Source organism: Blennius ocellaris (assembly GCF_963422515.1).
Source record: "Blennius ocellaris genome assembly, chromosome: 13".
Lineage (NCBI taxonomy): Eukaryota > Metazoa > Chordata > Actinopteri > Blenniiformes > Blenniidae > Blennius > Blennius ocellaris.
In genome coordinates this window covers 21,414,319-21,438,551 of record NC_137662.1, presented here as the reverse complement: position 1 = coordinate 21,438,551, position 24,233 = coordinate 21,414,319, and the positions used below count along the sequence as shown (strand labels likewise).

The 24,233-nt window shown below is 43.3% G+C and overlaps 1 protein-coding gene across 3 annotated transcripts; it reads left to right on the top strand.

Annotated features, from left to right (window-relative positions):
• The first annotated feature begins 737 nt into the window (after positions 1-737).
• Positions 738-21,229, top strand: LOC308138822 (equilibrative nucleoside transporter 1-like). Of its 3 annotated transcripts, none has more exons than XM_080508085.1 (13): positions 738-1,025; positions 11,912-11,995; positions 12,085-12,166; positions 12,712-12,884; positions 14,081-14,220; positions 15,386-15,520; positions 16,056-16,153; positions 16,400-16,484; positions 16,594-16,679; positions 16,861-16,969; positions 17,556-17,641; positions 18,598-18,797; positions 19,505-21,229. In XM_080508085.1, the coding sequence occupies exons 2-13, from the start codon at positions 11,967-11,969 to the stop codon at positions 19,614-19,616; spliced, it is 1,335 nt and encodes a 444-aa protein (XP_080364211.1). In that variant the 5' UTR covers positions 738-1,025; positions 11,912-11,966; the 3' UTR covers positions 19,617-21,229. The 3 variants fall into 3 exon arrangements, with proteins under 3 accessions (XP_080364211.1, XP_080364212.1, XP_080364213.1); XM_080508086.1 differs by lacking the exon at positions 738-1,025 and adding an exon at positions 3,021-3,092; XM_080508087.1 differs by lacking the exon at positions 738-1,025 and adding an exon at positions 11,210-11,261.
• The last annotated feature ends 3,004 nt before the right edge of the window (positions 21,230-24,233 follow it).

Genomic DNA, 24,233 nt, shown 5'->3' with positions numbered 1-24,233 from the left:
AAGAGACCTCAACCTCGCACGCCCCGATTTACAGTTGAGATGTCTGAAACCGCGGCATTTCTCTCGCTATTTATCACCTGCGCTCATCTGCAGGGCGACCGGGGGGGGGCTCGGGTGGTAAAGTGGGCCCTCGTCCAGCCTCGCGGTTGACGTTCGATCGCCCCCCCCCACTGTGCACATGAGTGTGTTGCTTGAATGTGAAAAAAAAAGAGGCTCGTTTGCCCAAAAGTGGTGAAACTTTTCCTTTTGTTTCCTCGTCTTTCAGCAAAAAATGTGTGCTCACAAACCTTCCTCTACTTTTCTACTGTTCCTCTCTCTCTCTCTTCTCTCCATGGAAAAAAAAAAAAAAAAAACCCCAGTCAAAGTTATGTCTTTCTGCACCGCAGAAGAGTCTGACTGAATTTCCCTCCAGGCCTCACGAAGGAGCACTGGGGAGCCAGAGAGCTGCGTCAAATGCGTTTATGTAAATCATCAGTGAGGCAAATTAGATATACTGGCTGATGTGTTCACACCAGGAGAGAGTGAGACAGACAGTAGTGCCTCAGTCCTCTGTGGCTCTCCTCCTCCTCCTCCTCCTCCTCCGGTGGCGAGGAAGCAGCCAGACTTGCTCTCTGTCACAGATGGTTTCTGTCCAAAACCACAGGAGTCTTTTTTTAGACAAGGTTGGGGGTGGGGGTGGGGGGGGTGGGTAGAGGAGACAGGGTGTGGATGACTGCGTACCACCACCAAACCACAACTATACGAGTAAACAGCAGGAAAAAGCTCGGCGTGTCCCGGCTCACGCGGCACAAAACGCCTCCACAAACAACGCCTTCAGCGGCGGCGGTTCGGACCCACGTGCTCTGATGAAATTATACCCTGGTGCCACTTCTCGCAGACACTCGAGAAAAAACAAAGCCGTGCTCTGAAGGAAACCCAAGGAAGAAGCGACGCATGTCTGCCATTCTCCCTCCTGCAGACAGATCCAGGCGGACGACGCCGGCGTTGTATAATATCGCCTCCTGATTTTGCACATTTCTCCTCAAGTAAGTAATTTTTTGGGGGGAAAACCTTTCATAGAGATTTTTTTTATTCTCGGTAAACAGCCTCGCTGGTCACATGAGTTCGACTCTCCTCACTGCACTCAATATATATATTTATTTATTTATTCATTTTTTTATCTCCTCTGCAGTTTTGCCTCTCGTTCCTCAAAGTATTAAACATAGTCAGCTTTAACCTTCAGTCTGAATTCGGGGGGAGTCGTTCCGCACCGGAACACGCCGTGAGCAAGCTTGTGTGTTGCAAGACGTTTATGATTCATGACCACGAACGTCACAAAAAAACATCTCTCCGTGCCGTTTTTTGCGTTTGCATACTGTCGTTATCCTTGAATTGAACCTTGAGCCGACTGTGTTGTGAACGTGAGAAGCACGTGGTCAGTTCGTTGAGCTCAGCCCAATCCGCTCATGTGCTTTTGAGTTTTCATCTGTTGAAAGATGAGTCCTTCGCTTGGCAGTTCAGCTCTGAGTCACTAATTATTTCCAGCAGCCATTTTTTTTTTACCCCCACCTTGCCAGAGTGTCAAAAACAAAACAAAACAAAACTTCTCTGAAATGATCAATGGCAACGTGGCTGCGAGTTTGCACTTTGTTACTCGACTTTTCAGGTATCTGTACTTGAGCGTTTATGTTTTGTTGACTTTCTACTTTTCCTCCCTGCTTGTGGTTCCAGAAGTCTTTTCCTGTTAGTATTTTTGGCTCCTTATTTGGTGGGTTATGATCCAGAGTTAGGTTGAATGCAACTGTTAAAAAAATAAATAAAAATGCAGACGTCTCTTCGACAAATGTACAAGTGATCAAGTTACATTGATAATGGCTGGACGCCAACACTTTCTGTTTTAAAAACATAAACGTCATTTGAAAATATATCTTTGAGTGGAATTCATAGAAAAAAGCTGAACTTGTTGTTTGTGTTAATGATTTTTATTTGGCCAATGAACACCAGAACAGAGCACTGGTGGTGAATTGGTCTTCATAGAGTTTCATTTCAAGTCACGAAGTGTTAAAAATGTTCTCACATTGAGCAAGCATTGGCATTTGGATGACATTTTAAAGACATCCCACATGAAATACTGAGGAGGGCTCTACTGGTGATCGCTTCAGGGACAAATGGACAATTCAAATATGAAGAGTGTTGAAGTTTATTGACCAAATCAGGAAGCCACAGCCTGTGAAAATACAGTGAAAATACATCTTTAGTAATGGACTTGTATTTTTCACATCTTCACAATCTTTCTAATTATCTCTGAAAAGATCGAGGTGTCATACCCTGCAATACATTTAATCTATGCATACATCTTTAGTCATTTGTTTTAGTTTATTTTATCTCATGTTTTATATACAACTATATGTCCTTCAGTCTCATTAAGCATGACATGAATTTTGAGCCAGTCTATGTTTTTACTGTATGTATTGCTGATAATTCAGTGGTAATTTGTAAATGTTTAGTGACTTTCACTTATATCTGGGGCTTTGTTTCTCATCTTGGTTGTTTTCTACATATCCATAGCAGTTTCATGTCTTTTTTTGCTTTGGGATTATTGTGCTTCTGGACGAGATTTGTTATTGCTCTCTCGTCTAATCTGTGTAACACTTTATTAATTTTGTGTTTTTTAAACTTATCGTATTGATTATCCTTCACCTTTTAGAGGGAGTGTCCACTTAGTTTTGTGCTGACGTGGGATGTCAATACAATCCAGTCATTCTAATTTGGCCAGGAGCGCACCTCCAATGATTACTTCAAGTTCCGCCCCGGTCAGTTTAACCAATAACACATTTTTACCCTTTTTTTTTTTTTTAAACATCCGAACTTTGCTTTGTAATCTGACGATCTCCTATGCGGATACGTGGATTAATATGTGGTGAAAATACACACTTCACTGTGACACGAGGGTGTGAAAGGGGTGTGTGTGTGTGTGAGAGAGAGGAAGTTGAATTTTCCGAGCAAGCCGTAAAGGCATCTTCGCGGTTCTTCCGAGTTGAGTGGGGGGAACACACACGGGGAGAGAGTGGCTCAGCCTCAGACACAACAAGGCTTCTTCTCACTGAAACGAGGTAGGAGCTCATCTCTCTCTAACTTAAAACACGCTGGACTAACTAATGACGTTTCTTTGTTCTGTTTCTCCGGACATTGTCTGTCCGCTCGGGGCGTCACGCGCCACTTTAAACCGACCGTTACCTCCTCCACGTCAGATAAAATGAACTACTTGTGTTTTTCTCATTCCATCACGTCTTTCTGGATTTTATTTGGTGCCTCTATCTTAATCACGGAGTCTTGAATTGACGAGGTTGCCGCTTCTTTCTTTCTTTTAATGCCGGATATGGCAGCGTGCGTCCTTTGTCGGCTGCGGCTCGTGAATTAAATTTAGCGCCAACCCAAAGCGTGGCCGGTGGAGCCCGGGAAGCGGCGAACCGGCACCGGGCAGACCCCCACCCCAGCCCACCCCACCTCGCCAGTCACTACCCGGCGAGGGGACTGTTCTAACCAGGGTTTAAACAACCACTTTCACCGGCTTCATTTCGCGGTATCTTTCACCAAGGTACCCCAGTCCTCCCTCCCTCCTCCTCCTCTTTAATTACAGCAGGTTAAACGTTTTTAAAATGCGTGGGATATTCTCCTGCCGCGCTCGTGCTTATCATGCGGGGCTCGCCGGTATTAATTAAGCACGTGCGCTCATCAACGGCGGCGCGCGCCAGATTTGACTGGAAGCACGTGGGCGCGCGCTGCCTGCATCACAGGAAAAGAGTGTCAGCGATGACTCAAGACTCTTCAGAGGCGACAAGTGGAAAGTTAATGATCATATATCTTCCAAAACTCTTTGATTTACTTAATACTTTAAATTATATATGTGTGCGTGTGTGTATGTGTATATATGTGTGTATATGTCTGTGTGTGTGGTTGATATATCATGTATAGTTTTATGATTTGACTGCATGTCTCATAGGTTTTGCTTTCACTACTGTTATAATTGCAAGATCTCTTAAAATTCAATTGCTTTAATGCACTTTTTTTTATAAAGCACTGTGAATGGTGCTATATAAGTTCAATTGCCTTACATTTTAGATATTAATGATGCACTGATATGACAGATTATGCCAATGCTGATAACCGATTGGTCATATGGCCAATAACTATTTACTAATGTCAATTAAAATTATACATTCGTAGCGATATCTTTGTCAAAACTTTCATAATTTACTTCTATGAAATATTCAATCTGAGCTATTAAAAGTTTGTTAGATTTTTGTAGGAAATCAAGCAAACCTACCCATTCATGTTGTTCCTGCACAATTAATCTGTTCGTCTTGATGATCAATACAAGTCAATCTGAATAAATTTGGACTCTTATTTGCACATTACCTGATTTTTAAGTGCAATTCTGAAAGTCAGGGAATGTCTAACTGAACGAGGGTGGAGTTTTTTTTTCTTCTTCTTCTTCTTTCTGGCTCCATGTCACACATGTCTGTGCTATTTGTGACTCTGCCGACCCCCCGGAGCCAGAAGAGGAGTGAACCAGAATGGGGGGGGGGGGCTTTGTTTTCCACTCAGCAGCCCGTGGGACGGCAGTGTCGATTCACCACTGGACACACATCTGGCTCATAAGCAGAGGGAGTGACGTTTCCCCACCTGCTGAGCGCCGCCGCCACAGAGAAGTTTTGCCATTTGAGGCGGTCGTGAAGAGCAGATTAACCGCCTTGGTCTTCCTCATTGAAACCATCGGCAACCGCTGTCGTGTCGTCACAGCGAGAAGCGGACTTGTCGCTGCTTGTTCGTCGGTTTGCCGTTCATCCATCTCCTCTCGAACCTAAAGCCGGAGTCGGCCTTTGTCCCGCCTCGACAGAGTGGCGGGAAAAAAAGGGGGTTTTGACGTACGAACAATGGGTTCAGAGAGCTTCGCTCTTTCTTCCCTGCTTTTGGCATGGATGATCCATGAATTTCCAGAGTTTTCCCCCTGAGGGTTTCAGTTGGTGCTCCTCTCATTAGTGTTTCACAAAGGTCTCGCTTCCCGTCTCTGTTATTGTTTCCTGCTCTTACGCCTATTGTGCTGATTGCATCCTCGCTTTGGGAGAGAAAAGTGTGTTTGCTCAGACGCACGCTGCCAACCGACACGCTAAAGTCGCCGGCAGCCACAGAAAGCACAAACTCCCCACAGGACGTGGTTTAGAGGCTTAATATAACTTAGTGCGACGACAGCGTTTGATTTTTCTGTCTTTTTTTTTCTCTTATTTGTTGACTGTGTGTTTTTACCCATTTTTCCTTGGTTGCTCAGTGGCTTTATGGAAGCTGGAGACCACAATGACTAGTGCATGTCCACAAAGGTTTCTTTCTCTGTTGACTGTTGTTGTTTGATAGGTTTAAAAAAAAAAAAATCCATATAACATTATTACTCCATGACCACCTTGTCTGATTGCTTTATGTCCAGATACTGTTGTTAGATGTGTGCTTTCGCTTTTGCTTTAAGAAACCAATGGCTACATAATGAATATTGACGACAGAACATTGTTTTTTCTTATCTCCCCTCGCGCAAACTGATTAAGGAGAGTGTGAATTTAGGCGCATGGCTGCTGCTAATTGAACTTGCAAAGTTGCTTGCAAAGTGGATGATAATCTAGACTGTGTGTTAAGTACAAACTGGCTCGTCATGATCATTTCATTGTGAACTGATTATGTGTGAATCCTATCTGATGCAGGATACAGTTTATTTTCAATATATTTCCAGTAGATTTTTTTGCATGTGAAACCTTTCAACGGATTATTTCTGCATCGGGAGCTTGTTACTTGTAGTGACCAAAGTATCTTTCCGTAAATCGTTTTGTTTGCACTCGTGATACTTTACACGTCTTGCTCGCTCTCTTTTTGTTAATAGCGAACTTCAGAATGACTCCTTTCATCGTTACTCAGTAACCCAGTAGCTCGAAGGACAATGTGTTGCCAAGGACATCATTTCACGTAAACACTCTCATACTTATGAACTTTTCCCCTTTTAAATAAGATCAACACAATGACTCTGGCCATCTAATGAAGGCACAGTATCGTGGTTGGATCATCTGACATGTGCTCGGTGTTGCTGATGTTGTTGAAATAATGGATTAAATCTGCTGTAGACGCTTCTCCTGCAAAAATGCTGACGGAAGCTTGACTTTAATCTCTTTATTGTTGAGAAACGGAACAGACGTGTTGAGCAATGGGAGGCTTCCGTCTTATATTGTGAATAAATATCACCGACATAAGACCTTAACTTTGTTGTTAAATGTCTATTTAAGACGTTTTCCTCGAAGACGCAGCGTCAATACTTGTGTCCTTGAAAGAAGAGGGGAAGAAACGTGGCGTGAAATTGGACTTGAGGTGATAAAAGTCAATGTACTGTAAAGCAGCTTTAATGTGTTCCTGGACCGCCTCGATCTCGGTTGTTAAAACCAGCCAGATTTCCTGCGTCTGTGTGTGTCGATCACGTCGTGAGCGGTGTGAAATTGGAACCTCAGCTGTCGGCCGGAGTTATGAATAGCATGCTCATCTTCACTGTTGTTGTCGTCCAAGTGGTGCAAAGGAAAACCCCCCCTGCTAACCACAAATCGTCTGTCCTACTCTTCAAACTCGGGCGTCTCGGGCCACTTTTACACAAAATGACATTTCCCCCTCGACCTTTAAAAAAAAAAAAAAAAAAAAATCTTTATTTACGGGACTCCATATACACCTGGTTCAGAGCTGCTATGAGTTTGACGTTGACATTATCTGGCCCAGTTAAAGTGTCGGTGGTGATTTCCAGCCTCTGAAGGTGACATAACACATAATTGTCCATGATGGGAAGAGATGGATCCAACTGCTCAGATGATGATCTTAAACTGTTGTTTTTTTGCCTGAAGGTAATCAATTATAACCAAGAACACCCAGGCTGCATCCCTTTCTTCTTTTTATTTTTAAATCCCAACAGTTTGCTAAAATGGATCTTTACTCCCTGAAATCAAGGTTTGATATTGAACTTCTTTATGACCTTGACCAAACTGTTGATCGGGTATGTCAACACTGACTGTGTCAAATAAAGTACTTCTATCCTCGACAATTCTCAAAAATTCCACTCCAATTTGCTGCTGCTTGAAGAAAAATGTGACCTTGAAAGGGAAATCGAAAAAAGCACACGCTTCCCCTCATATGACCATCATCTGTCTACTTTGTGTTTTTTTGTTTTGAATAAAAACAACCCTGTTTTCAGAGAGGAACGCTGGTGAGAAAAGAGAACCACTGTCTTTTCTCAACGTCTATTTCTGAGCCGGGAGCTTGAAATGCTCTAAAACGGCAATGAAATTGTTCCTTGTTTTTTAAAGCACAAATCTACACTCTGCTAAAAAAAAAAAAAAAAAATCCAGCCATGTTCGAATAATTAAAGATGATTGTCGGGTATAAAGATTGGATTTTAAACTCTTATGGTTTGTTTTTGCTTCTCACTAGAAGGGGGCGTGTCTGCAACAGACCCTGAAATGCTGCTTATCAAATGTCAACAACTGTCACCTGGAAATACACGGTGAAACTGCAGTAGGAGCTATAATTACACACACAAACGCACACCTGCCGGCCGTCTCCGACAGTAATTAGTGAAACGGCTTGATGTTCACCGATCACTGCAGACGTAGCCGGTAACGATCAGCTTCAAGCCAGCGTTGCTCTCCAGCACATTAATCATTTCCTGCTCTCGTCACTTTGAGCGCCGTCACTGCAGCAGGTGTTTGCAGATGTATTAACAGATATATTGACTCACTGTGGAGCTGGATGGCCATTGATGGCATGTTAATTACTGCTCTGTCAGAACTTTCCTCAACGACTGAGGAACAAAACCCCAATAGAGTACTCCTGAAGCGTGGATTCCATGTCGGAATACAGATTTTTAACACTGAATTATGAAACGGTTGTGAGGCCTGTTGATCAATAGGGACTGAATGAAGCATTCGGCCTGTGGCACGAAGGACTAACACAGTTAGAAGAGCCAGGCCTCGAGAATTTAATTTGCTCACATGCATTATTCATCTACTGTATGGCAACAATTGTCAGCACACAAACACAATGATGCAGGAGAGTTGATGCGATGAGCCCAGTGTCCAGCACTCAAGGACGATCACACAGGCAGAGATAACAGGAAGACACACACACACACACACACACACACACACACACACACACACACACGACTCAGTCAAGAGACATGAGAGCAATTTGTGAAGTTCATCATGCCCTGCAGCTCTCGTTCCGTCTGCTGGCTTGGAATTGGCGAATGTTGCCAGCCACCCTTTTATAAACTCTTCATACTGTGCAGCTTGACCACACGAGCAGTGGACCAGTGAAACCAGCATATTGACTCGTCCACCAGCTTCCACCCAGGTCACTGTCTTGATGCACAATGTTCATGTCAAAGATGAGTGTTTTTTTATTAAGACTTTAATGCAATTTGTGGGGTTTAAAAGAAATGGTGTGACGAAGCCTTTTTTTTTTTTTTTTTTGTAAGTTTTTGGAATTAGAATTTTATCGGCGCTTTGACCTTGGCAAACAGATTGTTCCTCGCTGCTCCAGCTTGGCACGACAGAAACTGTTTCCTTTACTGTGACTTTAGAGGAGGAAACGATAAATTACCTTCACTGCCGTTAAATCTTTGTCCCTTTTAAGTGCTGCTTATTGAAGCTGGATGTCAGTGCAGGGCCAAGCAGAGAAAGTGTTGAGTGTACCCTTCTACGGACTGCAAAGTGCCTGTGTGTGTGTGTGTTTGTGTGTGTGAGTGATGTGGGCACGATTTCAACATGGAACAACTCCTGCCAGCTGGCTGGTCTTGATGACAGACCAAGTTGAGAGAGGCCTGCTTTACAGTGATCTGGGACATGGAGATGCTCTTTAACTCGAGTGCGACTGTTTAGGTTTCCTGCTATGATGAAGTTTGGCCTGATGGCGCCGCGCAGAGAGGTCAGATGTTTGCCATGACAACCAGAGAGACAGAACCAGGCGAACGCCAGTATAATACTAATTTGGGTTTTTTTTTTCTTTCTGGGGAGAAAAAAAAACCATTCAACATTGTCCACATACTAATTTGTTGTAGTAGATATCCACGTTCCTGAGTGTTGACCAAGTCTGTCACTACTTTTTTTTTAAATATACAACAGGTGCAGAATATTTAATTTTATTTGTAAGGTGCTCTTTGTTGTGATCTCACTCAGTCATCTAATGTTTGACACAACTTTTGTCCATGTTTGGCTGCTCTTGTTGAAATGGTGTCACCAAGGTTTGATCCTGATGCATTTTTCTTTTATTTTCCTTTTCTTTTTTCAAGCAACTAATGTAATTTGACTAACTGGACCCAGTGTTTGCAGTCTGTAACCAAGCTTAGAGCTATTGATATGGAGATGAGCATTAAGAAGAAGGAAAATGGAAGATTGTGTGCAGCGTCTCCCTGGTAACAGACGCTGATCTCCGATCTCATCACCTTTCTTCTTCTTTTTGCGATATTCTTTTGCAAACAAGTCGTTAACAAAAGTCCGAGCAACCTGTTCCTGCTCATTTGCTTTTTGTGTCTGTGCTCCCAAAGGTGCGTGACTTTTTACTACGAGGGAAAAAACAGCATAAAAACTACGTATGGAATAGTATTTGTGCCTTCCCACTATGGCAGGCACAAGAATAATGTTTGTTGACGTTGAACAAAACATTTCGGGTTTTGGTGACACAATGAACTAAAGCATCAGAGGAGCATGAACCGGAGATGTTGACAGGCGATCGAATGACCACATTCCAGATGACATTGTGGGAAACTTCCGGATGAGGTGGTGATGAGGACAAAGTGCGTTTCACATCACAGGCTCATGGGCAGAAAGATTAGTGCATGAAAGGAGTGAATTTAGGGTGATTTTGATGGTGTGGAAGTGATGAACACATAAAATGTTTGAAAATCAAGATGGACGAGCCACGAAGACGTCCTTCCTTCCTGAACATGATAAAAAAAAACATTGCAAGCATATGAGAAATGTTTACAGCAGGGATTGGAACCCTGGGATTTGCATCATTCTGAGGTCAGAGAAAATGTAGTATTGTGTTAATCAACCACAGTAAAAAGCTTGCATAATGTGTTCATCTATAAATATGACAAGGGGAGAATATTGACTGTTTTAAATCGGTGTTGGAAGTACAGCGGAGTTCAGTCGTGGCTTCTTTCTCACCTCTCCATTGCTCATCCATCACCGTCTGAAGTTTCCCTAAATTGAAAAGGTCGGTCACCTCAGGTTTGATGTAGAACGGTGACTGCTAACCATTCAGATTGTTCTCAGTTTGTCTTTGCTGGGGCTTAAACGAGTTACAAGTTCCAGCTAAGCCGTCAAAGAATGAATGGTTTGGTGACGGAGCGTTCTGATTGACTTGGATTTCTGGAACCATCCGGGCGTTTCCCGGCTTGTGAGGCGTTTCATTGCAACACTGTTGTGCCGGAGAGCACTTTTTGTTCTGTTCTGTTCTGTTCCCCGGCCGACTTACCACACTGGCCTTCCGCAGAGGTTCAATAGCTCAGAATCAATCCCGTGGAGTTTCCATGCATGTCGGTTAATGTGTTGTCATGTGTTTCACTCCCACCGTATAGAGGAGACTCTGTCCTCACTCGCAAAAACCCATGACCGTCCACATCGACCACGGGATTCAGTACCAACCAGAAGGTATAGCCAATCTGGCCACCTAAAGTTCAGAGCCCGTTCTGTGGTGTTTCACCTCAGTTAAATGTTCCCCAATCAACATGAGCAATAATTCAAGACGCTTCTCCTGGCAGTCGTTTTAATCCACTTGTGTCCACCAGCGGGTCCCTCGTCAATCAACTCTTCCCAGGAGGCGTCCAACTCCCAGGATGATGTAAACATGGCCTCATATTGTTTAGCTTGATTTGATTCCAGTTTTCTTTGTGTCGTTAATGGACCAAGTGGACGTCTGGGAGGAACACCCCGTCCCTCCCAGGCGTCCACTCCGTCCTTCATTAACGGCACCGAGTGAGCGTCTGGGAGGGACGGGGTGTTCGAGGTGAGGGGAAGCGGGGAGGGAGAGGCTCGGAGAAGGAAGAGGGGCTGGTCCAATAGGCAGCTGGGTGTCTACCCCCTGAACCGCTGGACGGTATAAAGTCAAGCTTTCCAGTGTGTCCAGCCCTTCTGTGCTGGTTGGGGCATCTGGTGAGTGAATAAAGGGATTCTTGTGTCTTTGCTCGACGTCTCCTCGGGGTGAGTTTGTCAGATTTGTTCTAATAAATATTTGTTGCATATGTTGGAAGTAAGAGCCTCACTGTGATGTAATGCATCTTTGTTGGATCCGTTTGAAAGCTATTCCTTTAAAAGTGTTGTGCAACTTGAGGGGGGAGAAGTCGTTCTTGTGACGATTACTTGTGTGATTATTTTACATTTTACTCGGAACACAATGATCAGGAAGGCTTCTTCCATCTGTGTCTCGTGATGCTGCTGGCATGCAGCCTCTAATCGTGAAGGCAATTTTAACTGCATTCTGGAGTCTTGTTTTTATGGGGTGGTCGAGGTAAATAATTATTTTTAAGTTGTGGAGTTGCTTTGCAAGAGGCTGTGGCGTGCACAGTGTGGATCAGCTGGCCGAAACTGAAAATCGAAAAGATGACCGATGAAGCAATATTTTTGAAAATCTTGTTCCCCTTTCAGTGAGGATCCTCAGCAGAGGAGCACTAATGTGGCATGAGACTTTCCCCCGTGACATTATTTAATTGTTGTGTTGCTTCAAACGTAGAATTTTCTACGTTTACAACGCCGACGCTCCTGCGCCGACACACTGTGTTTTTAAGCTTTACAGATGTTTGTGTGTGTGTGTGTGTGTGTGTGTGTGTGTGTGTGTTATCTGTGTATTGCAGACCTGGTGCCACCCTAATCAAACACTGAACACGTGCCCCAAGTCTAACAAGAACCATGACGGCCCTCAACGCACCTCGAGACAAGTAAGATGTTTTTTATTTTTTTGTTTAGTAAAAGCAGAGGTATGTTGTTGTTTAGGTTAATCAATTGATGAGAATCTCCTGTTTCACAGATACAATGCAGTGTGGATTATTTTCTTCATCCTGGGTTTGGGAACCCTCCTGCCGTGGAATTTCTTCATGACGGCAACAATGGTACGACCCTCCGGGGGAAACGTTGACCTCTTGACGTCCTGCAGACAAATGTAGATAATGTCAAGACGGTTGGAAGTGAGAAGATGAAGCTGGCCTTTGTAGTCGGCTGGAGCCGGTCCCCGTCTCTAGCGCTCGGGAAGCGAAAGGTCGGGCTGAGCTTAAAAGGGGGGGGGGTGGGGGTCACCAAATCTAGGGAAAACAAGGATTGTTTGTTTACCTCCCTTTCTCAAACCGCCTGGCTTCAATCAGGAGGGCTGATGTGACTCCAGCCAGGTGGAGGAGTCGTCCTGATCCCAGCCATTCCTTTAGGGGGTGAAAGACTTCACTGCTTAAAAAAATGAAGACTTTCGGATTTGTTTGTCTGGGAGACGAAAAGTTTAAAATGTATTTAAAGAACAAAAAAAAAGTTTTCAAGTAATCTTTGACCCGCTTGTTTATATATATGCAGAATTTAAAGTTGCAGAAATGAAACCCCTTCAGTGTTGGAACTTTTCCGTGCCGTCATTTCAGTTGTACTAAAGAGATGACGCTTCTGTCCTCTTCAGTACTTCACCAGCCGACTGAGAGATGAACCCGCCGCCAATACGACGGCCAACCAGACCGCGGACGGCGTCGACACCCGCAACGTCCTGGAGTCAAAGTTCAACAACGTGATGACGCTGTGCGCCATGGTGCCCCTGCTCATCTTCACCTGCCTCAACTCCTTCATACACCAGAGGTACCCGGCCCAAAGCACAGCTCCAAGACACAAGTCGCTCTGCATAAGTGCCATTTTCCTCAAATGGAAAACGATATTTAAAGGTCAAGATATGTTTGAGATAGAACTAGAAATTATCTTCTTCTCATCACTAGGAATAAATAGGTTTCTTAACAGAACTGTATGACTCTTTGAAATTTACATCCTATTTCAAGCAGTCATTCTGTAGTTTTTAAGTGTTGCCTCAAGATAAATGGTCAAATATTCTCAGATTAAATGAATATATGACTCAAGTTTCTTTTATTACTTGATAAACACTGTAAATTATAGATGAACCTTGGTTTGAACCCTGAATCTCGCAGAAAGGGAGTAAAATCTCTAAGGTATGCAATGGAAACGCCTCTATGAAATATGGCTAAAATGTACTTTGTGCACTCGCATAGATTTGTTGCACGTCATTTCTTTGGTTTATTTGAGCAGATTAGTTTTATTTATTTTATTATATGAAGCGCTTGCATGTCAAACCTCTAGTTCTGATGCACCCTCGCTCCTTTTTTTTTTTTCTTCCGTTGTGCTTGCGTTTCGCTCAACCAATGCTCCTGCAGGTAACGTGATCCTCTTATGTGAACATACGTCTGCGAGCCTCCAGTATGTTTGGTTTAATTAGAATCGGATTGGGAGAAATCTGGGGTGGACGTCGACCACGACTCGGGTCTTCCCCTCCACAAACACACCCAGGAATGCTATTTATGTTCTCTGCTTCTCGCCGCTTCAGCTCGACCTCTCACTGCTTCTCCTTTGGGCTTTGTTCTTTTTTTTTTTTTCCTCCCAGAGTTTATTCAACTTTTCCCTCCTGGTTTCTTTGACGACGCCCACCCTGCACGAGACCTGAATTGCAAAAAACTTATAGCTTAGTTGTGGTTTGCATAGTTGTTGTTTTTTTAACCCATAACTGTTATTTTCATTAAGATTTGATGAAATGAAGTCATTTATCCCACAATAGGGACGTTCCAATGTTGCACAGTGGAGGATAATAGGCAATTTAGTTTCAAGAATTTTCCGTTCAGCTCCTCTAATCTTCATGCTCTCATTCATCTTCATCACTGCTTTTGAACGTTTTTCTTTCATCACGACACAAGTAGTTGTATATGTGATTTGTGTAGGACATTGTAGAGTCGTACGTTTCACGGCGGGCCTGTTTGTTCTGCGTGTTTCAGGATTCCTCAGAAACTGCGGATCTCGGGCAGCTTAACCGTCATCCTGGTGGTCTTCTTCCTGACTGCCGTGCTGGTTAAGGTGGACATGGCGCCGGTGCCTTTCTTCACCCTCACCATGATCAAAATCATCTGCATTAACTGTACGTAAGGAATTGTAATGATGATGATTTAGTAATGGGAAAATTAGATTGAATTTAGAGAGTAGAGAGTAGAGAGCTTTATTCCTCCCCGGGGGGGGAAACACAAACTTGCAACAGCTCAAGGTAAAAAGGTGCAGAAATTATATAATTAAGGAATTAAAATATGTAAACATATGTAAATATCTAACAAGAGCCCAAAAAAGCACAAAAAATAGAATATGTAAAAAAATAAAACAATCCAGTAAAAAAGAAAGAAATCCTCTAAAAATAGTGAATTGCCAGGATTGATATACACAGTGTAGATAGGTAAAAGAGATGTACTCAGTGCAGGTGTAAACGGTACATGTAGGACATTTACATTTATTGGTAATATTATTCCAGCTGTTTCTTGCATAATTTCTATTGATGATTTCTGTTTCCTGTGATAATGACCAGAAAAGGTTGCAAGATCTCAGATAAAGGAATAAATCCCAACATTAATAAAAAGAAAAACCCCAAACTTAAATCTTTGCAAGGTCAGCAATGATGTGACTTGCTAAATGGCACTCTGTACAATCATTTCCTTCACACCAGTCCATTTGATTCCTATATGGGATTGTTTCCACGTCTCCTCCCTCTGTGATCAGAATCATGTGTGTGCACCATGTTGGGAAAATTCACACGCGCTTCCTCGAACCACGTTGAGCTTCAAAACACAGTCTGTGATCTCACAGTGTTTGTTTATTTACAAAAGGTCAGCGAGCAGCAGGGATAAGCTCACCCCCCCCTCCTTAGCCTCAGTGGGCCGGTCCTGACCCCCGGGCCCTGGGGAGGAACGGCCCATCATGTTTGGTTTACAGGGGAGGACGTGCTGACCTCGGAGCTTTGATATCTCGTGTCGGCACATTCCTCGAAATGCACACATGTTGCAAAAAACTTCCCGATTTACTGCGTAGTCTGTGTTTTTACAATATCTTTCAGGCTAAAACTATGTGTGAGAATGTTCTACAGCAGTAGCGGGTGTCGTTTTCTTAATCATTGTCGATTACTTTGTTGAAGTATTGGAAATGTAATGATAAAACTTTTCTTTTTCTTACTACAATAAAGTGTTTGGCCCATATGTCACGCCTTCTCAGTCCAGTCCTGTCGTCCTCATTGCTTGTTGTTGTCGTCTGTCTCTTGCCAGCGTTCGGGGCAGTTCTTCAGGGCAGCCTGTTTGGATTGGCAGGGATCCTCCCCGCCTCCTACACCACTCCCATCATGAGTGGACAAGGCCTGGCCGGCACCTTCGCCGCTTTCTCCATGATCTGCGCCCTGACCAGTACGTGGAAAACTTTTTGTCTGGTCCTGCACATGCTGAAATCTTAGTTAGCATCAATTGATTACCTTTTTTGATTAATTTCAGCATTACTGGCATTATGCCCCTTGAGGCGTTGCAGCTCGGTTTTATTCAATTTAGTTTTGTTTATGTAGAGTTTACTGCAACATAAGTGTTTCATGGTATTTAAAATAGGGGGGAAAGACATTAAAATCCCATCTGAAGGAGAAAAATCTGAGTTTTAACAGGAGGAATCAATACAACCAGGCTCAGATGGTGGCGGCCAGTTGGGTTTTAGTAGATTAGAGACAAAAGGCAGGAAACCAGTTGGTATCAGGTGGTAAGCTTGTTGTCCTGAAGGCAGGAGATGTTGATCATGAACTTTTAGTTCTGCTGGCAGAGATTCTGACAACAATAACCTTCATCAGACTGGGAAGGCTCGGGGAGTTTTGCCGTTTCCACTAAATTCCAAGCAAAGTCGCATCAACATCTGAGAAGCAAAGGGTTCACAGCATTAATTATTGTGTTTTGTCGTCAGGTGGATCAGCACTGCAGGACAGTGCTTTCGGTTACTTCATCACCGCCTGTGTCGTTATTCTCCTGGCCATCATGTCCTACATTGTTCTGCCCCGCATGGTAAGACTTGCATTTACATCATTTCAGGAACAATTAAGTTACTTTACTGTTTTTTTTTTTAAGAAATTACCTCATAGATGTCCATGAAGTCTTTAACATTTGTCATAATATACAAGTGCTGTATGAAGTTTAGCAGTTCGTTTTGTCACTAATTTGATGTGAAGGTCTGTGAAATGTGTCAGAGCATTGCCACCCAGGCGGAATTCTACTAATGAAAGCGGTTCTGGAAACTGTTTTCCTCGACAGGAGTTCTTCCAGTACTTCATAGAGAGTAATAGAGCCAGACCGTCTGCCGTCGATGAGGAGAACAAGATGGATTTGCTCAAAAAAGGTAGAGAACAGTCGCCCTGCGTGCCCAGCTGGACACGTCACAGGAGTCACTCCACCACTATGATGCACAACTGTTTGTTTTTTGTTTTTGTTGTTTTTTTTTCCTCTAGAAAATGCAGCAGAGAAGCGACCGGTCATGAATCTGATAGAAGACGAGGCCAAACCCAGTGTGTCTGTGGTAAACATCTTCAAACAGGTGAGACGGGATTCTTTTCTACAAGATGAACGTAGATCAGACATCGCATCTTCATTCAGATGTCTGTATTGGCTGGATCCCTATCACACACACACACACACACACACACACACACACACAACTGGTGAATGAACCCAGCAGCGGGAACATTAACCAGGAGGCCCCTGTGCTCTTTGATCAGATCTGGGTGACGGCTCTGTCCGTGTGCTTCATCTTCACCGTCACCATCGGAACCTTCCCGGCAGTGACCGTCGACGTGAAGTCCGAAGTGGCGAAGGGAAGTGCCTGGGGTGAGTCTGCACATCTGGGACCTCTATGAAACCACACTGTGACAGTGGCTGCTGAGCTGGTTGGGCGTTTCCCTCGGTTGGGGAGGCGGCATTTCGAGGACGTCGTGTGATTTAAAAACCCTGAGAACAACCGTCCCTCTGTCTTGGTATCTTCTGGAATTCTGCCGAGGTTGAGATGTATCTATTGGATTCAAGCAGTTCACACGATCCCGATTCCACACGCAACCGCATGGTTTTCCCCACTGGAGCACACCAGAGGTTTAACTCTGTCTGGTTGTTAAATCTTTTAAGGGGGAAACGGAAGAACCACTGCCTCATTTCCTGTGAAATCTTGATGTTTCACAATCGCTGACATTCCTAGACATTGTGTGACGTCACCAGCTGAAGCTGAACAGTCTTTTTATTAAGAAAATCATTTGTGAGACCAATAAAATATTTAGACATTTAAAAAATAATTTTAATTGGATGATCAGTCGACAGGAAGCGACGTCTTTTCTCTTTAATAAAAGCTTTTTTATAGCAGCCATGAAAAGTTTCAGAAAACTGAGTCGCTCAGAAAAAGGCTGAAGCTTTTCTTCCTTTGCAGAGACGTACTTCATCCCAGTGTCGTGCTTCCTGCTCTTCAACCTGATGGACTGGGCCGGCAGGAGCCTGACGGCCGTCTGCATGTGGGTCAGTAAAAACACAATAATAACGGTTATTTACCACAATATATTTTTTGTTTATTTCAGTCTTTAAGACATTGATCAGTCTGCAGTGGTACAACTCGGAATATTTGATCCCATGTACAAATAAATACTCATGAGAATCTCCCAGCAACAAATATTTACTGCGGGTTACAACATATTTACACCCAAGTTTGCGGGAGTAGATAACAAAAGTAACTCAAGTCTGTGAAAGTTTGTTTTTCTGAGCGCAGAAGTTTGTTTGGGAGGAAAGTGTGTGCGTTTCTTCTCAGAGGTCGTTAAAAAGTGACAGTGGGGGGGATTTTGAAGACGTCTGGTGTCGACATGACCTGTAATGTTGTTTAGCGGTCAGCTGCTTCACGACTGAACAAATTGTTGGGTCAAGTCCTTTGCGGCCTCCACATCATGTTTCCAACCTGCTTGTAGTTTGAAGTGGATTCGCCTTCTTCAGATTTCGATGTCCACACCGTCACATGCAAAACAACCACGTGAGATTTCCCTTATGCTACGTTAAAACTGTTCCCGTCTCCCTTCCGGTGCACGGGTCCACATCTGTCCCCTGAAAACCATAAATTAATAAGGAAATCGTATTTCCTGCCATCCAGAGTTGGTAATTTGATGTAATCAAGCCGTTTCTGCACAATCAGAGTACAGTTGGCCGACAGTGTGACCTGCTGTGGAATGTGGCTTCTTGGTGCAGATAACAGTAGTCAGCTGCTGCGGGACCATGTGAGCTTTATTTATCGTCACCAGACAACACAAGACAAGGATCTCCTCAGTTTCCTCACAAGTAGAGGTGGTTTATTGTTCACAAATGAAGATGGGCATTTTTTTTTAATTGTGCTTCCAACATGATCTGAACTGATAATTACCTCAAGCCCAATGTGCCACTGCGAAGAAAAGCGCGTCCCTGAAGTGTGGCATGGTTTCTTCCCTCCTCAGCCGGGCAAAGACAGCGTGTGGCTCCCGGTGCTGGTGGGCCTGCGGGCCGTCTTCATCCCCCTCTTCATGCTGTGCAACGTCCAGCCGCGTGAATACCTCCCCGTGCTGTTCTCCCACGACGCCTGGTACATCATCTTCATGATCTTGTTCGCCTTCTCCAACGGATACCTGGCCAGCCTCTGCATGTGCTTCGGACCCAAGTAAGGACTGCAGACGTTTCCATTTGGGGGGGGGGGGGGGGGGGGATTTAACTTCCAGAAGTCTGAAGATTGCTGCAGGAGCATTGATGTTGGTTAAAAAAGATAAATGATTTAAGTTAATCTACAACGGCAGCAATTTAAGTTATTTGATTTGGAAGGAATTGGGAGCATTTACAGGTATTTCAGTTCATCTGGGCAATAATGTCATAAGTTAATCATTTAAAATGTTTGTGGTTAATGTAAGTGGGTAAAAGTTTAATTTGTTATTTGCAATGTTTGGAAATTGATAATTATTTGGTGTTTTCAAGTGGCTGTGCACCTTTAATTGTTTAGTCGATGCTCCGGGGGGGGGGGATCAACTCTCTCCCTCTCCTTTTCTTTTTTTGTCCCTTTTTCCTTGGATGAATGATGCTTATTGGGATTTAACAGACAACTTATGTAACTTGGAACACCTTTGGACATTTTTTCTGTACCACCCTTTTGTTTGTTTTCTTTGTGAAGTAAACTTAAACTTTACGAGTGTTTGTTGTGTCTGTGTGGATAAAGAGGAGAATGGATAGAGCGTCAAGCGGAAACTACAATAGCAATTAAGCCAGTTTTGTGTCATTTGCATTACGGATAAATCTAATAACTGGATGACTTGAACCCGGGTGGAGGAAAATCACCCGACTCATTCGACCCCCCCCCCCCCCTCCGTCTCCCTACAGGAAGGTGGCGCAGCACGAGGCGGAGACGGCAGGAGCCATCATGGCCTTCTTCCTGTCCCTCGGCTTGGCGCTCGGCGCCGCCGTCTCCTTCGTCTTCCGGACCTTGATCTAGAGCCTCCAGTGAGAACCCCCAGCAGGCCGCCCCCACCCTCCAACCCCCTCCCCTGCCGGTACCTGGCAGGAAGCGGCGCGAGACGCTCGGCCTTCCACCTGTACAGTAGAGACTGGTCTCCAATCAGCAGAGCCTGAAACACGTTACTGAATTTTGATTTTTAGACTCCAAACTTTGCGGCCGAAAACCGCAAACGTGTGCCTCTCTCGTTTTCTTTAGATGTTTGTTTTATTATTATTTTTTAATGTTTTTTCATTAATGCCAATGATCAAAACGGATCAGGAGATCTGAACCAAAATTAGCTGGAGTTCTTGACTAGAAGACAAACTCGGTAAGGCAGCGTTAAAATGAAGACAGCCGGTATTGTACAGCGTCATTCTGCACAAGTTGAGCATGAAAATATTCAAATTAGATCGTATAAAAATGTTGTGTAAATTAAGTCTTGCAGTATTTTCATAACGATGCTACCGTTTGGATCGTTATGAATTTATTTGTGCTTTCGGACATGACATACGACCTTTTGCGTCTTCCTGGACTGTTGCTGCCTTTTTAAAACTCTCATCAAACCAAATACACAAAGAAAACATGTGCAAAATATTGGAACTTTTGAAGGGAAGCGTCCTCCCATCAACCAGTAACTGAAGTGCTACACTCCCTCCCTCTCTTGTTTGTGCTTTGACTTCCAGACACTTTGTTTTTAAAGCTTCTTCGTAACGCGTCGGTTTAAAAAAAGAAATCTCTTCAGAGGAACGAAGTGAATCCTGAAGACGACGATCCTGCCGAGTCTGTAATGTCCTCGTTTGTAGGTTTAGATGAAGTTGTTAGCCTGGATCTGTTGTTCATCTAGAAACAGACCTAATCTGTCAAGAATATATATGAAAAAAAAAGTGATGTATTTTTGTGTGTCTTCCTGATGAAACACCAGATTTCGCCACCTTGTGTTTACAAGGCAACATAAACATGTAAGTGTGGTCCGTCTGGGAAGTTTCCAGAGTTTCACTTTTACCTCTTTAACATTTTGTTATGTTGCAGCCTTATTTCAAAATCGATGAGATTTTAATTTTCCCCCTCAAAATTCTGCACGCAATCAACTGTGGAACTAATGCGAAGTGTCGTGTGTCAAATTTTGAGGGGGAAAAGAATTTTAATAAATTTTGGAACGAGGCTGTAACATGACGACATGTGGAAAAAGAGAAATGCTGTGAAAACTTTCTAGATGCACTGAACCTGCAGCCGTCGGTGACATGAAGTGAAATGTGCCAATCTGAATGAAACGCTCGTCTAGTTTTCTTACATCACTTCTCATTTTCTATGTTCTCATTAAAGATGAGTTTTATACCATGTTTAGCGTTTACTGTTTAAGCCCTCGCTGTAGGTGTTTAAAGCCTGCCAGTGCTAATATTTTAGTTTATTTCCATTTTTTTTTTGTGGCCATTTGATACCTTTTTTTTAAAAAAAAGAAAAGAAATGCTGTGTATGTTTTGTTAATTCTTCATGTCGACGTCCTAACAGCCTGCTTGTTTAAGAGCACAACGTTGGTCTGCTCTTCTGTACGTCTTGGTTTTGGTATGGAAGTTTTTCATAAACCATTAAAATGTTTCATCCTAAAAGTTCTGTGGTGTAAGAAAAAAAAGACTTTGGCTCCTCTTGGTGGTATTTGTGGATATTGCAGTGACCATCATTCATTCATTGGTCTTTCTTCCCCCTCACACAATATCACAATTGTGTAATCGGCAAGTGGATGTAAATAAAACGGGCATCAGTTATCAGAAATATTAATTTCTTCCCCTTCAGGATAAAGTAGTCTGTGATTAACCCCCATAAGAGTGACATTCTTCAAATCAACTCTTGACTACAAATAAAACCCAGAGTATCTAAGTATGATGTGGGTGAATTTAAATATATTGAGTGAATCATTCAATCGATTTCTATCTTTACTTTGGACAGATGGAGAAATTCTCCATTCGGTTCTATTAGCCAGATTCTTACATCTTTCTTCACACGATTTCCCCACACTGATTAAAAAAGTCATCCTTTAGGTCGTTGGTGCCACGGCTCAACTTCTTACTGTTATAACGGCCATAGATTTTAGTACTGGATAAGTGACACAGCAGAAGACGTGAGCGATCCACTCTGGACAAACTAAAAACAACAAAAAAAGTCAATTCTTAACTCCAAGTCTCAGGAAAGAACATGAATTTATAAGAAAATAGAATTCTGAGATTGAAGTCGGTTTTAAATATCATTTAAATTTCTTTCAGGTGACCCTAATAATCTTCTGCGAAGTGTAAAATTTACTCGAGTGTATGGAAGTAAAACTGATCAGATTCTGAATTCTAATTTCTAACTGAATTTTTTTACCATGGAAATCAGACTTTGAATTTTAATTGCTGTCGAATTTCAAGTACGTATCTTTTTTTTTTTTTTTGCTTCTGATTTTTTTTTTTCAACATCTAAAAATATTCAGTGTGTTAAAAATTCAATATGTCCAAAAAGTCAGATGCAAAAAAATTGAGCTGTAAAAAAAAATTCAGCCGCAAAAAAAATTCAGCTGCAAAAAAAAATCACCTGCAAAACAGCCAGAATGTCATCAGGACGATGCAATCGATACCTGTCTCATTCACCCAACGTCCAATCTCAAAATGATGCAGTGAATGAAGTTTGGTCTCCAGCACGTGTAGTACAGGGACGCTGCCTCTAGAGGGCGCCGTCTGCCCAGTGTCCATGATTTACATGAGGCGAGGTTAGGAATATTAGTCGCTGTCCAACACGCCGGAAACTTGACTCTTGAGACCAAGAAGCGAATAATCTGGAATTGCACCATCGTCCCTCTTCCCAGTTTGGTACAAAAAAATAAAAAATAAAGCAGAAAATTTCAAATCATCCCCCAGAGAAGAAAGTCATCAAGTTTGAAAAGGTGGCTTCCTCGACGGCCCCTACACACTCAACTCAACTCAACTTTATTTATAAAGCGCTTTAAGCAGCCGTAGCTGAGACAAAGTGCTGCTGTGTTGAAATAAAAATATAAGAGGCAACATAAAAACTAAAAAGTTAAAGCAATAAAAACAATCAGATGGTAAAACAATAAACAAAACATAAAAAGTTAAAACAACCTTTAAAAGTATCAATGTCTCCCTAGAAAAATGTAGAACTTTGTATTTTTGTATTTTATTTTTATACATCCCTGTTTTTGTTTAAAAAAAAAAAGAGTATTGAGATCTTGTTGTATTCAAAGGCATCAATGTTATGACTGTTCTACATTTGTGATGTACAGCAACAAATATTATTTTCTACTGTATGTATGTATATATGCATTGTGAGACTCTGAAAAAAAAAAAAAATTAAAACAATAAAAAAACAAAAAAACGAAGGCACTAAAACCAGAGCAGAGTCTCACGCTGAGGTAGAAGCCAAAGAATAAAAATGGGTTTTAAGACGAGTTTTAAAAATGGACAGTGAGGGGGCTTGTCTAACAGGGAGGGGGGGGGGGGGCATTCCAGAGGTTAGGACCGGCAATCGAAAAGGCACACACACACACACACAATGTGTCCTCACATCTGGAGTCCAGTGCTGGTCTGGGGGTCGTGTCACTGTTCTCTGACCCCGTCTTCTATATTTACCGGCGGATGCCGTCACGTGTGTCTCTCATATTTCTGCCGGCCAGTGGGACCGGCTCAGAATAGCACAGACACAGATTAACACCGCCGCTCTCGTTCTCCTTTCGCTCGCTCCTTCGAAAAACCAATTATTTTCCTTCAGTGAACCCCCCCCCCCCCCCCCCCCCCCCTCCCTCTCTCCCCGTCCTCGGAGCCGCTGACTTCACCTATTATAGTGTTCAAGGCCGAGGAGCTCACCGGTGGGGGGGGGGGGGGACCTGCTCGCCAAACATGGCGTTGAACACGATAATCCCGGTCCAAAGTTGGTCACATTGTTACGGGATTCTGTTGCAGATTAACTCGCGGTATTTCTATTTTCCAGACGAGCTGCTGGTGACGTCAGGCTCCCTCCTTCAGGGCGTTTGGCCCCCGGCAGGCTTTATCGATGGCGCGCGTCGTTTTAATGTTCCCGCTTCATCCCACGGGAGAGGCTAAAGAGCGGCGTCCTAAATGTCACGTCTAATCCTGGGGATGGAGCGGGATCTCCTGGACGGCATCCGTCAGGCATCCAGTCACATTTATTGGGGGGGGGGGGGGGGCCCAGTCAAACCCGACTGGCTCGGCCTGCGGGGGGTCATTCGGGGTGAGCGGTGAATTTCATCCTCGGCTCGCCCTTCCCCTTTCCGCTCCCTCTGACTCTGAAGCAAAGCGATTGTGTCCAAGCCGTCTCTGGCGTTGGAAGGTTGAAACAGCTTGGGGGGGTTGGGGTTGTGGGGGGGGGTTTCAGTGACGGCCCCGTTCCAAAAAGCAAACACTCGTCTGGCCCGCGAAGGCAAACAGACCAGGAACCAAGGCCAAAGCACACGTGTCATTAACACTGCACATGATGAAGTGAAATATGAGTTAATATCAGATTAATTAATGAGAAATTGATTTAATTAGCTGGGGTTTTTTCCTCCTGAAAACACAAGTTCTAATATAGTATGTGGGTTTTTTTTTTTTTAATTTGGCTGTAATGAAG